General features: G+C 40.7%; 1 protein-coding gene across 1 annotated transcript; it reads right to left on the bottom strand.

The window, feature by feature from the left end:
* Positions 1-73: 73 nt before the first annotated feature.
* Positions 74-15,134, bottom strand: wdr6.L (WD repeat domain 6 L homeolog). The gene is made up of 7 exons (XM_018259096.2): positions 14,990-15,134; positions 13,143-13,282; positions 9,617-12,083; positions 6,885-6,980; positions 6,037-6,153; positions 4,307-4,422; positions 74-650 (listed from the first exon to the last, which is right to left on the bottom strand). The coding sequence occupies exons 2-7, from the start codon at positions 13,207-13,209 to the stop codon at positions 169-171; spliced, it is 3,345 nt and encodes a 1,114-aa protein (XP_018114585.1). The 5' UTR covers positions 13,210-13,282; positions 14,990-15,134; the 3' UTR covers positions 74-168.
* Positions 15,135-18,872: the final 3,738 nt, after the last annotated feature.

Below are 18,872 nucleotides of genomic sequence, written 5' to 3'. Positions count from 1 at the left end.
TTACGGTTGCATGTGCAACAGGACACGCAGGGAAGTGAAAGGTCAGGTCAGCATGAATACAAGAGACATCAGATAAACGACAGAAATTGATTTAATTAAATTTTTTTTACTATGAAATTGTCAAAAACATAAAAATTAACAGAAGTGCTTTCTTTAATTCTATTGGTTTCATGCTTCCTGATCTAATTGGGGGACTTTGCTCAGTTTACACATAACAATTTCCAGTCCTTGTCCACAAAGAACACAATAATGTCCTCCCGTCGTGAGATTGTCCCAGCAATCTAGTTCAGACACATCAGCCACGTGGCAGAGCTTGGTACTTGTGTGATGCAGACCTCCATCCTTGCTAAAGTGCCACAGACACAGACGTTGATCCACAGAGACAGAGGCCAGTAAATCTTCTTGAAGAAAACGAAGCCCGGTGACATGGGCCGCATGAGCCGAGGGGATGGAAAATTCTTGGAGAAGTTGGAAGCTTGTTCTGTTATCTGTGTTGAAAGTTGTGACTCTCACTGTCAGACGGCAGATATGAATGGAGTTGTCATCTCCTCCGCTGGCCACCAGGTAATGTCCATCCTTGGTCTCCTGAATGTGGAGGCTGTTGATCCCACACTGATGAGCAGGGATTGTAAAGCAAGGGTCTCCTAGGTCTGGCAAATAAAAAAATAAATAGATATTTAGGAGTATGTTCAATACACTCATTTATAATGTAAAGACATCATTGCTAATGTGGCCTTTTATTCTTCTGCAATCCAAATGTAGCCCTTTAGTTCTGCTTCTTCTCCTCTGTTGAATATGCCTGTCTTCTAAGTTCTATTAAAGGAGAAGGAAAGTCTGTTTGCACTTGGGGGTGCCAAATGTTATCCACCCCAAGTGATTGTTTTGACTTACCTGAAACCCCGGGCTGGTGCTCCTATCGGCAGATAACTGCACTCGCCTGAGGTTTCTACTAGCGACCACCATGTAACGAAATAGCCAACTATTTAGTTAAAGTTCGGCTTTTCGTTCTACTTCGCATGCGTAACCGCACGAAGAAAGAGGAAGATGGAAGAAGATCGCTCCGTGGTGCTCACTGGTATAATCCCCCGGGCCTGTGCAGTTTTCTGCCGATAAATGCAGCAGCCCAGGGCTTCAGGCAAGTCAATACAATCACTTGGGGGTGCCTAACATTTGGCACCCCCAAGTGCAAAAAAAGACTTTCCTTTAAGGACCCTGTATCAAACCATCTCCTTCACTTTCAGCTTTTGTTCATATATGTAATTTTGACCTTTACATTATGTAGTAGAGTCCTGTGGGGGTCCATTTTTTTTGAAACCCAGTACTCTACCATATAGTATCCCTATGATTTTTTATTGGGGGGGATGGAGTCCAATAGAGTAGAATAGCACAGCTGGGTTGATGGCTGCCATGTTGGGCCACCTGATGTATTGTACCTGGTAGAACCTAGAAAATACGAAGTTGAAGTCAATCTAGTCCTGACTTTAACTGTGCATTGTTCCTGGACAGTGACTGCCTCCTGATAGCTGGGGAAAGCACATCAACCACAAAGTCTGTTGCATTATGGGCAAACAGGCAGTATGGGGGAGTGTGGGTGGTGCAGTTTGGAAAGTGGGAATACATACATTTCTTAGCTTGTCCTTTAAAATATAAACACTTAAATGGGGCAGAAATAATATTATATATGTCATCAATAGTGTAATACTATCTATATTTTTAATTAAAAGTGCAAATTTGGCACCATTGTTTAGCGTAAATAGTTAATTAGTGCTTCTGCTCTTATTTTACTGCTCTGTTTCCTCCTGCTGCTTCCCCAGAATGCATTGGATTGGATTAAAGGAACAGTAACACCAAAAAATTAAAGTGTTTTAAAATAATGAAAATATCATGTAATGTTGCCCTGCACTGGTAAACCGGATGTATTTGCTTCAGAAACACTACTATAGTTCATATAAACAAGCTGCTGAGTAGCAATAGCGTAAATTGAAAAAAGGCTATATGTCACAGGATAAATAGTGGATAACAGATAACACCATTATGTTCTACAGAGCTTATCTGCTATCTGCTGTGTAACCTGAGCCTTTTTCGCCTTTGAATGGCTGCCCCCATTGCTACACAGCAACTTATTTATATAAACTATAGTAGTGTTTCTGAAAGGAGAATCCTGGCTTCCAAACCAAAATGTGATAAAGAGGCCCACATAACACAGAAACCCCTAATATACCCATAACTGTTATCGGTTTCTTAAAAAAGTATGAATAAATGCCATTTTCTATGCTGAAATCCAGCTGTTTAACAGTTATTTTCTTTCTGCATCATTTGAAATCCTGGCAGGGAAGGAGAGACTAAACACTGATGTTACAAATTGTAACAACTTCTACACAGCTTACAGACAGCATGCAGGAACTACATAACCCACAATGCATTGCACTGGGATGTTCTGTTCCTTATTGAAATCATGTGTGCAGGGAATTGTGGGGTTTGGAGGATGCAGGCTGAGGACAGATGGCTGTTGATACAAAGTAACAGTAGTCAGACAGCTCAGCAAAGAAGTCAGAAAGATCAGTAGGAGAGCAGGGGGCTAGACTTGGGGAACTGTTCCAAACCATTAGAAATCATGAAAAGTCTGTATATTTTTTAATTGATGTATATTGCAACGTTGCTTGACATTGTGTTTATTATTCAAAAAGCTCAAGTTATGTTTGTGTGTAGTACCCCTTTAAGCAAACACAACAGTTTTACTAGTGCAGGGCAACACTGCATTATATTTTTATTACTTTAAAACAATTGCATTTTTTTGATGTTACTGGTCCTTTAAAGGGGTGGTTCACTTTTAAGTTAACTTTTGGTATGTAATAGAATGGCTAATTCAAAGCAACTTTTCAATTGGTCTCCATTATTTATAATTTCTAAATTATTTGTATTTTTTAACTTTCTAATGGGGGTCACTGACCCCATCTACAGACAAATGCTCTGTAAAGCTAAAAATGTATTGTTATTGCTACTTTTATTACTCGTCTTTCTATTCAGGCCTCTCCTATTCATATTCCAGTCTCTTATTCTAATCAATGCATGGTTGCTAGGGGAATTTGGACCCTAGCCACCAGATTGCAAACTGGAGAGCTGATAAAAATAAAAACCAATTGCAAATTGTCTCAGAACATCACTCTACATCATACTAAAAGTTAGCTCCCCTGGAGTAGCAACTGAAGGCAAGTACTCTGCTGCTGTAACAGTGCTCTGGTGTTTAGGACAGGTTGAACATTTGAGTTTTAGTGCAGCTCCGTTGGCTGAATAACACCGGCAGAGAAATTGCCACATCTCCGATAATCGTTAAGAGTTTTGCTCAGGTTTTTATTTTCTTCTGATACATAATAAAACACTGTTTTAGTTAATTAGTATTGCAGCAGACTTTATAAAGGCAGCTCACTCCTATCAAATATCTAACAGTATTGCACTGGACGCCTCGGCACTTACAATCTTATTTTATGAAGTGTGGAAGTGTCTTATATCTTTAAAGCAAACAGTTTTATATAACAGTATTTTAATTATTAAGAACGCTAATGAATTCCAAACTTGGATGATAGACAGCAGGTTGACAGTTTATTTGTATTGGTGATGAAAGGCCCTAAAAGCGTAGCCTTCCAACCGTACAAGGGCTGTGTATCAGATTCTAACTATTGTACCAGCCCAGGGTAACTCACTCATTACTTAATGAATCTGTAATGAGCAGAATTATAGTTGAATTCACCTCCCTGTTTTACAGGTACGGGACCTTTTATCCAGAATGCTCGGGACCTGAGGTTTTCCGGATAATGGATCTTTCCGTAATTTGGATAGTTATACCTTAAGTCTACTAAATATTATGTAAACATTAAATAAACTCAATAGGCTGGTGTTGCTTCCAATAAGGATTAATTATATCTTAGTTTGGATCAAGTACAAGATACTGTTTTATTATTACAGAGAAAAAGGAAACAATTTTTGAATATTTGGATTATTTTATTATAATGTTGTCTATGGGAGATGGTCATAATTCAAGCTTTCTGGATAACAGGTTTCCGGATAACGGGTCTCATAAATGGACTGTCAACATGTACAAATCAACTTAAAGGAAAACTATACCCAAGAAACAATGTAGGCCTCTATAAAAAGATATTGCATAAAACAGCTTCATGTAAATTAACCATTTTCATAATTATATACTTTTTTTAGTAGTATGTAAATAGTTTTCTTTATTTGTATAATTCAATGCAGTGACCAGTTCACACATTGCTTTCCGTACAGAAATGGGTTCAGAATCACTTACTCAGTGGCTGAAAATCTTCATGTTCTTCTTGCAGGACGTTACGTGCTTGTTCTATAGTGTCAGTGACATCCCACAATACAATGCGTCCATCTGTTGCTGCACTACAAAGCAAATCTCTAATGGAAAGAAATGTGTTCACATAGAATCATATAAGCAACAAATCAATAAACCAACTGGAAAAAGAATAAAACATCTAAAACATGTTTATTTCCACTCACACTATCATGTTCAAAGCTGCCATAATGCCCTGCATGCTTCTTAAAGGAGAACTAAAGAAGTAGGCTAGAAATGTTGTTCATTATGTTTTGTGCTTCTGTACCAGCCCAAGGCAACCACAGCCCTTTAGCAGTAAAGATCTGTGTCTCCAAAGATGCCCCAGTAGCTCCCCATCTTCTTTTCTGCTGATTCACTGCACATGCTCTGTGCTGCTGTCACTTACTGAGCTTAGGGACCCACTCACAATATACAGTACACATAGAATAGAAATGTCACAATATAAGGCTGATTAGTAATTAATACAGATAATTACTACATGGCAGCACAGAAACCAGTGCAATTAGCATCAGAATTTAATAATCAGCCTTGTAGCATCAGCTTATATTACAGACCAACCTCATTTTCTGCTGGATAATTAGTGACGAGCCCTAAGCTTAGCTTCTCAACAGCTGCTCAGAGCCCACTGAGCATGTGAGTGTCACAGACACTTTCCAAGATGGTGACCCCCTGTGACAAGTTTGAAGTCCTGGATCATTGCTGCTATTGAGAGGCTGAAACTTTAGACCCAAAAAATATAGTTTTATATAACTTGTTTAGTGTGTGTGTATGTATATATATATATATATATATATATATATATATATATATATATATATAAAAATGATTTCCTATTCTGTGTAATAATAAAACAGTACCTTGTACTTGATCCAAATTAGGATATAATTAATCCTTATTGGAAGCAAACCGACATGGGTTTATTTAATGTTGACATGGTTTTCTAGTAGACATGGGGGCAGATTTACATATGGTCGAATATCGAGGGTTAATTAACCCTCGATATTCGACTGCCGAAGGTAAATCCTTTGAATATCGAAGTCGAAGGATTAACCGCAATTCGTTCGATCGAATGAAAAATCGTTCGATTCGAAGGATTTTAATCCATTGATCTAACGATTTTTCTTCGACCAAAAAAAGCTTGCAAAGCCTATGGGGACCTTCCCCATATGCTATCATTGAGGTTCAGTAGGTTTTAGATGGCAAAGTAGGGGGTTGAAGTTTTTTTTAAAGAGACAGTACTTCGAACGATTTTTAGTTCGAATTGTTCGAATCGAAGTCGTAGTCGAAGGTTGAAGTAGCCAATTCGATGGTCGAAGTAGCCAAAAAAAACATTCGAAATTTGAAATTTTTTTATTCTATTCCTTCACTCGAACGGAGTAAATGTGCCCCATGAGGAATGGAGATCCAAATTACGTTCAGTTATCTGGAAAACCCCAGGTCCAGGGCATTCTGGATAACGGGTCCCATACCTATACATTTTTCTCTTGGCTATATATATATATATATATATATATATATATATATATATATATATATTCCCAAAATTTACGCACTCCAGGACTTCATAATGCAGTTAAAAAGGAAAATTTGTGGTCAACGTTTCGGTCCTGTTCTGGACCTTTCTCATTACATATATTTATAAAAAATAAAGAAATATATTATTTCTGGATCCTCACCTTTTTCCATCAACAAACCGGTGCACAAATGACCAAAGCTTCAGTACACAGCGCTGATGATAAAAGGACTCTGCTACCAGCAGCATTTTCCGATACCTTGTACACATGGAAAAAAATCTATGACATTGGAAAAAAGGGATGGGGAAGTGTGTTAAGGCCAATTTACAATACGAGTACAACAAACTCGATGCAAAAATACATGCAATATGCCACACTTGCTTAATCACTATGCTCCATCTTTCCAGAATTCAGGCATAAAAGCTAGCTCCCACTAAATAGCATGCATTGCAACATACACACTCTTTATCATTGCAGATGCAAGTTAGCGTATTTAAAAATACTAAACTGATAAACAGCATGCAAGTTGCATTTTTCTAGTGTCGTGTGTGTGATAACTGCGTAATTTGTGAGGTGGAGATGGTCACGGTTTTTGCACGTAGTTCATTTTGTGCAAAGCAATTTTGTTTGTAGGCAAAACACACAGACGTAGCCATGGAAGTAACATTTCCTCAAGGATGGAGTTAATTCCAGGGTTCCATAGTGCCCACAAGTCCTGTATTTTGCACCTTAAAAAGAAGGCAGCATCAGGACTGCAACTTCACACTAAATGGGTTGTGGCTATGCATCAACCCCAATTATTTGCCATGCAGCACTGTTACTCAATTTTGTATTCAGTCCTCACCAACAGGGAACATTTTCTGGATACACTCACATCAGTACACATCAGACATAGTTTGATAAGTGATTAAATTCTGATGGATTCGACCGTGCAATGGTGCACTACTGGGGAGGACAAGTTTGGGGACCTAAAATCTCAGTCAGTTACCAAATGTCAGTGTAATACACACCTTACAGATCCATCACTGCAGGCTGCAGCAAGAAACACCAAACTGGAAGTTGTGATGTCGCCAATCTCCTCGCCAACCACTGTGATTGACATGTATCTGGAAAGATGAAACATTACAAGACTTTAAAACATTTATATTGCAGCAGGACTTACATTCAGTACATATGAAGAACTGATTTAGACAATGCTGCAATTCAGTTTATTAATCCCCTGCCAATACCTTTTTTTAGGGTAATGACACAGTGGGGAGACTCACAAGTTGCCCTCTATAACCTATTATAGCAACACCTGGACCCAGTAATACCCAGCCTGATACTCAGTTTATGAAAACTGCACATTGCAGATAGCAGACTACTGAAAAGCTATAGGCCAAATGGTCTAATATATAAAAATCATGTAGCCTTTCAAGGAAAGCTTTGATGTAAGCTTTAAAGAGCAATTCAGACTTCCATGTAACTCCTTCTCACTGCCTGTTCCTGCGTAAGGCTAAGGCCACACTAGGCGATAGCGCCGCGATTTGACTCGCGGCGACTTTTCGCCGCGACTTTTAAGCCGCAATCGCTGGGGAAACTTTTGCGCTGGCGTCTATGGGGAATCGCGAAAAATCGCCAGCGTAAAAACACACGCGGCGATCTTTTCTCTACTGTCGCTCAAAATTGCCTCGCTAGGCGATTTCGAGCGACAATAGAAAAAAGATCGCCGCGTGTTTTTACGCTGGCGATTTTTCGCGATTCCCCATAGACGCCAGCGCAAAAGTTTCCCCAGCGATTGCGGCTTAAAAGTCGCGGCGAAAAGTCGCCGCGAGTCAAATCGCGGCGCTATCGCCTAGTGTGGCCTTAGCCTAAGGCTACAGAGCGCAGCATCATCTAATACGACTATCTGCTTATTAAAGGAATACTATTATGGGAAAACATGTTAATAGTGCTGCTTCAGCGAACTTCTGCACTGAAATCCATTTTTCAAAAGAGCAAACTGATTTTTTTTATATTTAATTTTGAAATCTGACATGGGGCTATACATATTGTCAGTTTCCCAGGTGCCCCCAGTCATGTGACTTGTGCTCTGATAAACTTCAGTAACTCTTTACTGCTGTACTGCAAGTTGGACTGATATCACTCCCCTCCCTTTTCCCCCCGGCAGCCCATCAGCAGAACAATGGGAAGGTAACCAGATAACAGCTCAGAAAAGAAAGTATTGCCAATACCTGTATTTGATTTCAACGGGGTGCTCCCACTTTTATTCAAGGTGCTTCCAGACACTTAACAATGGATCAAACGTTTCGGGACCGCATGGCCCTTCCTCAGTGAGGAAGGGCCATGCCGTCCCGAAACGTTTGATCCATTGTTAAGTGTCTGGAAGCACCTTGAATAAAAGTGGGAGCACCCCGTTGAAATCAAATACAGGTATTGGCAATACTTTCTTTTCTGAGATTTATACTGGCGTGTGGCTAGGCCAGGGCCATATATACCTGCATCCCCTGCTACGATTATTTTCTACAACCAGATAACAGCTCCCTGGTAGATATACGAACAGCACTCCATAAAAATCCATGTCCCATTGCGACCCCTTCAGTTACATTGAGTAGGAGAAACAACAGCCTGCCAGAAAGCAGTTCCATAGTGCAGCACTGGCTCTTTCTGAAAGGCAAAATGACCTGAGATGGCGCCTACACATCAATATTACAACTAAATAAATAAAAAAAACACACTTGTGGGATTAGGAATGACATTTCATATGGCAGTGAATTAATTGCAGTGTAAACAGTGTAATTTAGGAATAAAGTATTGCCAATACCTGTATTTGATTTCAACGGGGTGCTCCCACTTTTATTCAAGGTGCTTCCAGACACTTAACAATGGATCAAACGTTTCGGGACCGCATGGCCCTTCCTCAGTGAGGAAGGGCCATGCGGTCCCGAAACGTTTGATCCATTGTTAAGTGTCTGGAAGCACCTTGAATAAAAGTGGGAGCACCCCGTTGAAATCAAATACAGGTATTGGCAATACTTTCTTTTCTGAGATTTATACTGGCGTGTGGCTAGGCCAGGGCCATATATACCTGCATCCCCTGCTACGATTATTTTCTACAACCAGATAACAGCTCCCTGGTAGATATACGAACAGCACTCCATAAAAATCCATGTCCCATTGCGACCCCTTCAGTTACATTGAGTAGGAGAAACAACAGCCTGCCAGAAAGCAGTTCCATAGTGCAGCACTGGCTCTTTCTGAAAGGCAAAATGACCTGAGATGGCGCCTACACATCAATATTACAACTAAATAAATAAAAAAACACACTTGTGGGATTAGGAATGACATTTCATATGGCAGTGAATTAATTGCAGTGTAAACAGTGTAATTTAGGAATAAAAACGACACCATAAAAATCATGACAGAATCCCATTAAGAAACAGTCCATCGGATCACTGGAATAGTTGCTAGCAACTATTACTAGATCCTTAGGTTGATCATTAGTGCCACCTACCTGCAGACAGTGAGAAGTATATATATATATATATATATAAAATGAAAAAAGACCGCACTCACAGGACTTCTCATGAAAAAAAGCCACAAGGGCTGTGGATTTATTCCTCAACATTTCGGCTACCTCCTGAGGACGGCTACAGTTTGGTAGCCGAAACGTTGAGGAATAAATCCACAGCCCTTGTGGCTTTTTTTCATGAGAAGTCCTGTGAGTGCGGTCTTTTTTCATTTATTATATGTAAGTTTTTACCTTGTTTCTGGATCCATCTTGACAAGTCTGTGCTTATTCTTTATTCTGTCCCAGTGTTCATCCAGTCTGTGGGACGCAAGGTGGATCACTTGGCACGATACACTTTCTTCACCTTTGCCTTGGTTAATCTGTAGGCAATAACACTCAATCTCTGCCCTCCCTCCAGCACTGAACAGCACAACAGACAGGATGCTGTCCTCCTGGAAATGAGGTTTAGTTCTGGCTAATGCCAGGGTTTTTACACTAGAGATATGATCACTGATTGTGGCAAGTTGGCACAGACTCTTTGTTGCCTCATTAAAGCATAATATATTCACTGTGGTGTCTTCGCTGCTTGTTAATAAAACATGTAGGCGTTCATTCCTGAAAGTCTTAAAGGTCCCAGCAGATCTGACACAGGTCAATTCTCTGCCATGCACTGGCTCTTTTAATATGCTGTGGGTATTCCCAACTGGGTGGCTCATATAGGCAAAAATATCACATGACTTGATATAAGCAAATACCTCGCTGTGTTCTTCTTTTCTGTAACTCCATGACCTGTGCCCTCCTCCACATGGGACACAATGAAGCTTCTCATTGGTTCCTGTGCTCCAAACCACAAAGTCAGTGGCATGGAAACCCATCACTAACAAATTGCCATCAGCAGTAAATGACAGACGTTCTATCCATTCCATTCCCTTGCAGGACTTTTGTTTGCGCAACACAGTTAGCTGGCCTTTTTCTACCTTCAGTTGTCGGTAAAATCCATCCCGCCCTGTGCTGTACACAAACCCATTGTGGCAATTGATGGATGTTACCCCTAATTTGCCATGAATCCCAAACAGAGGCGAAACAGGACATTTTGCAGATAGCACTGAGCAATCAGATGAGGGGCAGTTGTTTTCTTCTACACCTACCAGATCATCTACATTCTCCTTCAAATGTATGGTATCACTATCACTCTGAATGGAGGTGGTGCCCAGGAAGTTGCTTTGTTCTCTGCATGTGTCATTCGTGGGAAAAAGCATTAAGGAGCCCCTACGATCCCCACACACAATGAAATCCTCATCAGGCAAGAAGGCCACACTGGTATGCCACCTCTGCTTACATGGTGGCAAAATAAATCGACCCTTTTCTGTCACAGACTCCACATGTCCAGAAACACATACGACCTCCAACAACACCATTATTCCATATGGGCCTGATGAGAAAAGACTGCAAGTGAATGACCCAGGGCATAAAGGTGCCACCCAGGTCAGGCTATGAATTTTACCCTGGTGACATTTGAGGTCCCTGGCAATATTAGGAAAGGAGAGAGTAAAAACCTTGATGTCACCTGTTATGTTCCCTATAGCACATATGACACTATTAGATGTTTTATAAACATCAAGTTGACAGTAGGATTGGTAGTTCTCATCTGCCAGAATGAAACTCCACTGTTTGGAGATAAAATCATAAGTATAGATGGAGCCTACATCTGTCATAACAATGAGCAAAGTGGTATCTACCATAGCTAGGGCCTTTGGGGCCCCTGGGCTATGAGATGAACTAAAATGTAATGGAAGGAGCTCGTTGGACCTAGAAGACTTTTCATTTGTTTGCCAGAGTCTGATGCCAGAGTCTGCCCCCCCTGTAGCTATCAAACCGTGCTGATCTTGTACAGCAACTGCTCTGATGCCTCGACCTTTGTGGCCTTTAAAGTGATTAACAATGTCTCCCTGGTAATTCCACATGATGCATGCAGAGTCTTCACCTATGCTTATAATGTTCTCAGGGATCAGCTTCACAGACCACACTCGTGACTGATGGCCGTATAACACAAGAAGGCACTGGACATCAAAGCTGTTAGCAGCAAGGTCACCAACGTCCCAAATCCGAAGACTGCGATCGTCAGATGCCGAAGCTAAAAGGCCTCTTTCCTTTTCATAAAAGATACTAAATATGACACCATTGTGGCCGCTTATTCTTTGCCTTGGTTCAGTTCGTCCGTCTTTATTTGTTGGATCTGACACTCCCCAAACAACCAGCTGGTTAAACACTGTCCCTGAAACCAGCACGAGTTCCTCCCAGCTCTGGCCATAGAAACAAGCAGAGTACAAGATGCATTTCTCAGCACAATGGACCTCTTTCAGAACCTCACCACTTATGAAATCATAAAGAGCCACAGAGTTGTGGCCCAACGCTAAGCCAAGGTAAGATGCTGGCTGTAGGCCATCTTCAAGCCACTGTACATCCCAAATCCAGTCATGTAGTTCTCTAAGCATACAGATTTCTGACAGGCTCACTTCATGATCATCGATGGTCAGCTGTAGAACAATAAGCCCCTTGCTTCCAAACACAGTTATTAGCACAGGTTCTCCTTCAACGGTAGCAGATGAACGGAGCTTTATGCCATGGATGGAGTAACCTCGGAGAACATTCTGCCTTTTCCTGTGCGAGGTAAGCTGATCTTTCTCCAAACTATACACAGTAAGATAAGGGCCTTCACCTGCAAAGTATATAAAAATACAATTTTCCCACACGCCATTATAAAGTCAACACTGATAAACAGATAAGCAGAGATAAAGTCTACAAGACCCCAATGGCAGCTTTCAAGGGGGAAGTAACAAGCCAAACAAAATGGCCAATTTTTAATCTTATAGTTCTCAGTGAGCCACTGTGATGCTTAGCAAGCCCCCATACACTTTGATGAAATATATTAGACCACTGAGCTGGATATGCAGCCCCTATTTTAAAGGTGTTGAAAGTCAACACATTTGCGGTAAAGAAAAACTAGGATCTGAGCAGCCAAAAAAAAAAAAAAGTGTGAACAATTTAGGGAAACATTCTTTGCAATCTATAAGTGGCAATACACGATAAACCCACCAACGGCAGGGCGATATCAGGTTAATCTGGGCCAAACAATCGGATTATACGAAAGGAAATGGGCGCCGACAGGTTGTAGGACTGCATCAACTAGCCGATGCGTTCCTCAATTGCAGGAAAAATCAAACCTTCTCCATCGATATCTAGCTGATTTTTGGCCAGATATCGATTGGGGAGACCTGTCAGAAACTCCCACACATGGGCAGATAAGCTTCCGAAACGGTCTAAAGGACTGATATTGGCAGCTTTAATTTGCCCATGTATAGCTCTCAATGAATAAACAAAGATTTAATAGGTCGCCTGCAATAAAGAAGTTATCTGGTGTTTGCAAGAAACATGAACCAAAAGCATGAAAAAGGAACCAAGTTTTGCATTTTTTTTTTACTATAACCACACCCTCTGGCCTCAGGTTTGACATCTGGTTATAGGGTTGCCCTCAGATGTTACTGTGTAAGGTTCCTTATACATTCACAAGCGCAGGCCTGAGATAATTGCTAATGTTTATGGGAGGGTTTTTTTTTGTCACTTAGTTAAATTGCTCTATGTCAATACATTTAAATTGTATCCTTACATTTATTGCTAAATATTTAATTATATGATAAACAGCAGTTCTGCCTGCAGCCCATCGCCCAGCTAAACCTTCACAGTTCTTATATACAGCAACTCTGTCACTACAACCTACCAGACAGGAGATGGTCAGCAACAAACTCCAGCGCTGTAATCGGTGAAATCAGCAGCAGAGACTCCATTTCTAGTTAGGATTGTCCAACACTTCTAGCTAGAGAATCCTTGAGATCCTTTCTTCATGGAGACAGGAATATCCTGCAGAAATCAATATGTAGCATCACCGCAGGCAGGTTATGCTAAGGAATTTCTCTATACTCATGCCATTTAAAAATTGTTAGTTAATTAATTGTTTATTATGACATATTAAAGAACATTAATCACCCCACATGGAGCCCAACACATTTCATGCTTACCCAGCACTTGATCATAGGCAATCCCAGATAAGTCACATGTCTCTCTTTGACTTATCTCAGATTGCATATGATTAAGTGCTGGATAAGCATGAAACGCGTTGAACTCCATGTGGGGTGATTGGTGTTTTTTTAATATGTCATAATAAATACAATTTTTAAATGGCATCAGTATAGAGAAATTTTCTTAGCATGTTTACCTCTTTTTGGTCACTAGAGGTCTCTATCATGCTATATTTTGTACTATATACTTAAAAGTTCTGTAGCCAATATAATTTTAGTACCCGACAGTTGCCTTATCATTTTTAAAGCTATATACCTGTACACAAATGAAACACACAGAAAGAACATAAAAACTCCTTCTAGATAGTGCCCTGGCCAGAATGAGAGCAAAGCAAAGAATGTAAAGACCACAACCTGGAAGACCTATAATAACTAGCACGCATGTGGCCTATTTGAAAGTGGGTATGTTTTGAGGACATTTTATTTTATTTTTTGTACACCCCAAATCTCCCCTAACTGGCCATTAGACTGGGCCCCTTTAGCTCATAACAAGGATACAGATATATAGAACCATTGGCGTAAGTCATCCTGCTATAATTCCAGGGGTACCCAGGGTACAAATAAGCAGTCACCCCAAATCTCCCCCTAACTGGCCTTCAGGCTGGGCCCCCTTTGCTTATTGGGTTACAGATATATGGAAACTTTGGGGTAACAGACAACCTGCTACAGTTTCAGGGGTACCCAGGGTACAAATAAACACACCTAAAATCTCCCTCCTAACTGACCTTCAGACTGGGCCCCTTAGCTCATAACAAGGTTACAGATATATAGAAACATTGGGGTAACAGTCACCCTGCTATAGTTCCAGGGGTACCAAGGGTACAAATAAGCACTCAGCCCAAATCTCCCTCTAACTGACCTTCAGACTGGGCCCCCTTAGCTCATAACAAGGTTACAGATATATAGAAACATTGGGGTAACAGTCACCCTGCTATAGTTCCAGGGGTACCCAGGTTACAAATAAGCACTCACCCCAAATCTCCCCCTAACTGACCTTCAGACTGGGCTCCCTTAGCTCATAACAAGGTTACAGATATATAGAAACATTGGGGTAAAAGTCACCCTGCTATAGTTCCAGGGGCATAAATAACCTGAATATCACAATAAAAGTGTTGCTGGAGGGTAATGCGAGATTTAATACCAGCCAACTTGGAATAAGAAGTGGCTACAGAAATTACAACTAACTACATACTGATGTTGAACTTCAGCTCTCATTATGAGTATAATCTGGGAGGAGACTATAATTCAATTGGCATTTACTGACAAGAAAGAAGCAAAACATTATATTTGGGAGTTGCTAAATAGAAACATTAGTGTTACAGCTTCAGGGCACCCAGGGCAGTAAATGACCCCAATCAATAAAAGCAAAACTAATTCCCACACAGTCTCCTGACACGCGGATGGATCTTGGGCCGGGTATCTGTATATCAAGGTGCTGCCTATTCACAGTGCAGTAGCTCATACAGGAAGCCATGCCTGCAACTCCTACCTCATGTCACTGGGTCTGCAGCTGAGGGACGTCGTGTGATGACAACACGGTCAGGTGACTGAAGTGCAGGAAGGGGCGGGGCCAGCCTCGTTGCTGTGTAAACATAGAAAGCTGGGAGGGAGGGAGTGTTGAAGTGAGCTTTTCTCTGAGAGCAGACGCTCATAGTTTTATAGGATCCCTGACAGATACCTCACAGCCAGCAGATAAAACCATATTAAAAATAAATCTACACTAACCAAGACAAAATATCCATAATGTTAGAGGCTTAAGTTTATAGCAAGCTGAGGGCAGAGCTGTCATGGCGCTGCATATTCACAAACATTGCAGTCAACAGTGGTGCTTCCCTCTACCCCACCACCATGGGTTTTATGAAAGACGACACAGTGTGGTTTTGCTTTTCCTTACTTTTTATGACTGAAACAGTGGTGACCTCCATGTTGAAAGAAAACCCATGTTCACAATCCTCTCCTCCCCAGGCGGCCATGCTTTATATTATATGGGGAATGATGATGGGGTTCTGGCGGGCGCAAGTAGGGTTGCCACCTTTTCTGAAGAAAAATACCAGCCTTTTTATATTCTTGCTGTTTCTTTACTATTAATAACATTGGCATCAAGCATCATTTCTACCAGCCAGGCCGGTAGGGTTGCCACCTGGTCGGTATTTTACGGGCCTGGCCGGTAAAAATGATGGTTGATCCCAATGTTATTAATAGGGAAAAAAGATAAATATATAGGAAGGCCGGTATTTTTTTCCAGGAAAGGTGGCAACACTACAGGCTGGTAAAATACCAGCCAGCTGGCAACCCTATGCTCAAGGACACCATAAAGAAATCACGGGGCCCTGTACAACATTTTCTTTGCCCTGTCCTAAAAGTTTGAAAAGAATCGATGGCCAGGGGTCCCCATTAAAAAAAATTTTTAAAAAAAAACTTTGGTGGTCAGGGGTTTAAAAAAAAAAAAGGACAATCGGTGCTGAGTGCAACGTACCCTTTGTGTATTCTTACCTTCTGCTCCCTTCATCAGCTTTGGCTCCCTTCGTGGCATTGGTTCCCTTTGCGGCTTGGATCCCTTTGCGGCTGCTACTTCAGTGACGCAAGGGGGGCCCAGCTAAACCATAATTAGGGCTCCCCTTAAAACTTAGAAGCAACCAGGCCTGGGATGATTGTGCCGCCTTGATGGCAGCCCTGGATGGGCAGCTAGAAAACAGGAATTTTAAGGGCCCACTGGTGGGGACTGTCCTGGGACCATTGGTAGCCTATTAAAAAGGACAGTTTTCTTTTGCAGGAATAGTTAGTGACCCTAGTGCCTTGCCCAATATCCAGGATATGCTTAGGGTTGCCATCTGGCCAGTATTTTAGCAGACTTTTTTGTTAAAAAAATTATGCTTCATGCCACAGTAGTTAATAGTTAAAATCTAAGAATATAGTATTTTTTCCAGAATAGTTGGCAACTCTAGATATAATTAATGGTCCTTTTTTCCAATATTTAGAAGGTGACATGCAAAGAACAGGCAGGGACACCGGATTTCTGTTCTTCAGGTCATTGAAATTCTTCTGTGACAGAAGTTTCTGAGGATAAAAAGTAAAAACCATGGACTGTCCCTTGGAAATACTTGGCAGATCTGGGCTGGAGGTGGGCAGAGATGTGGCAAATGGTATGGGCAGGACAGGCTACGACACACTGACAATAGATTCATAAGGGCTAGGGGAACAGGGTGGGGTGTGTGCAGAGTGAATAGTGTGGCTATTTGAGTTCTTACAGACTAGCCAGCATCAGAATGCCATCAGAAGAACAATACACATCTACTGAGCTTCAGAGTGGACTGTGAAGGATATTTGCTTAATGGACGAGCTATTTATCTTATGGGTTACCATATGATAGGGGTTCCATGCAGTGTATGGCTAGAACACTAGAAGGAAGGAAGGTCATATATGACCCAAATCTTAGGAAAGAGGCAGTTCACATAACAGGAGCATTGGGGGGATTGTACATTGTATGAGATGGGACTACATACTGTATAATGAGGTGCTCTGCATCCAAAACACGGAGAATCCCAGTGCATGAGATTACTTCTTTATGTCTGCATAATTTTTTCCCTTCCAACATATCTCTCTGTACACAATGGCTGTCCAGGCCTGTGACCCATATAATATTTTCAACTGAAACTATAAAAAAGATCATACATTTTATTTTCAATACATTCATCTTTTTCAACATCAAAAAGTAGATAAACAATTTTAGGGGTCCAAGTGTTATTGGTAATTAAAAGGGTTGTTCAACTTTGAATTAACTTTTATTATGATATAGAGAGTGCTATTCTGAGACAATTTGCAGTTGGTTTTCAATTTTTATTATTTGTGATTTTTGAGTTATTAAGCTTTTTATTCAGCAGCTCTCCAGTTTGCAATTTCAACAATCTGGTGGCTAGGGTCCACATTACCCTAGCAACATGCACTGATTTGAATAAGATACTGAAATATAAATAAGAGAGGGTCTGAATAGAAAAATGAGTAATTAAAAGTAGAAATAACAATAAATCTGTAGCCTTACAGAGCAAAAATCAGAAGAAGGCAAATAATTCAAAAACTATGAAAAAAATCAATTAAGAAGAAGTGGCCATTCTATAATATACTCAAAGTTAATTTAAAGGTGAACCACCCCTTTAATTTTTTGCTAGTATACTTTATGCATTTCCAAAATCGTTTTTATATAACATATAAAAACAGTTTAAAAATAAATGAATGACTCCATTGTTTAATAATGTAGCCTTCCCTCCAGGCCTTACCCCCTCACACTTCCAATTGTGGAACCAGAATGGTATTACGAAGGTAGCCAATTTATTGGTATGGAATAGGATTAGATTGTTTATGAAGGTACAGGAAAAATATAATATCCCGCCCAAGAGCATTTTCAGTTTAACTGTCACGTTGGCTGAAAGCATTTAAATGGACGAAGAAGTTGATAATTACATTAGATTTGAATCAGAGTGCAAACATGTGTTCTGTATATAGAATTTATCACCATATCGTAAATTGAGTTAAAAGACTCCACCTAAACGCCAAGCCCAATGGGAGCAAGACCTGAGGGGCCCATTAGAGCAGAATGAATTGAGGAAAATATATGAGGATATTACTAAAATTTCATTGCTGAAATAAAGGGGCTAAAATACCATAGCCAGTTAGTATTCAACGAATGTAGTTCAAGTGTGCTTCAAAAGCGGATTAGGTTCCTTGCAGCCCCAAGTGCAAGCTGTACCCCCTGCCAGGGCAAACTGTGCATATATCAAATAAAGCAGCAGCACTCCGGTATTGTTGAAAGTAGTGAAAAACTTTACTAAAATGCCTTAGGCAATGTTTCGGGCTACGCAGGCCCTTTGTCAAGTCATTGACATATCATCTAGCACTATCTTCCTGGGAAGTATCTCTATCTTCTTTAACTTACTAGCAATGTCCACTTTCATTTTCTTCTCTTTATAGCAGGGATCCCCAAGCTTTTGAACCCATGAGCAACATTCAGAAATAAAATGAGTTTGGGCGCAACACTAGCATGAAAAATGTCCTTGGGGTGCCAGATAAGTGCTGTTATTGGCCATTTGGTAGCCCCTATGTGGATTGTCAACCTACATTGAGATTTTGTTTGTCAGTACACCTGGTTTTTATGAAACCAAAACTTGCCTCCAATCCAGGAATTCAAAAATAAGCACCTACTTTTAGGCCACTGGGAACAACGTCCAAAGGGTTGGAGAGCAACATGTTACTCACGAGCTACTGGTTGGGGAGTCATTTGGCTTGCTAGAACTCTTTGCAGTCATGTTTCATGGCCCTAGGAGTATAGAGTTTCTCTAGCAGGCAAAGTTTTTGAACATCAACTCCTTTCACTAGCA

The sequence above is a fragment of the Xenopus laevis genome, chromosome 4L, assembly GCF_017654675.1.
Source record: "Xenopus laevis strain J_2021 chromosome 4L, Xenopus_laevis_v10.1, whole genome shotgun sequence".
NCBI classification, from domain to species: Eukaryota; Metazoa; Chordata; class Amphibia; order Anura; family Pipidae; genus Xenopus; species Xenopus laevis.
This window is presented reverse-complemented; position numbering and strand designations above follow the sequence as displayed.

What these genes read in the sequence shown, in the direction of transcription:
- wdr6.L (XM_018259096.2), bottom strand. Translation starts at nt 13,209, where the DNA reads ATGGAGTCTCTGCTGCTGATTTCACCGATTACAGCGCTGGAGTTTGTT. An exon ending in TGCAGTGATGGATCTGTAAG is followed by an intron (nt 6,154 to 6,884) that starts GTGTGTATTACA and finishes CCAATGTCATAG; the next exon opens with ATTTTTTTCCATGTGTACAA. An exon ending in TGAAGATTTTCAGCCACTGA is followed by an intron (nt 651 to 4,306) that starts GTAAGTGATTCT and finishes TTTATTTGCCAG; the next exon opens with ACCTAGGAGACCCTTGCTTT.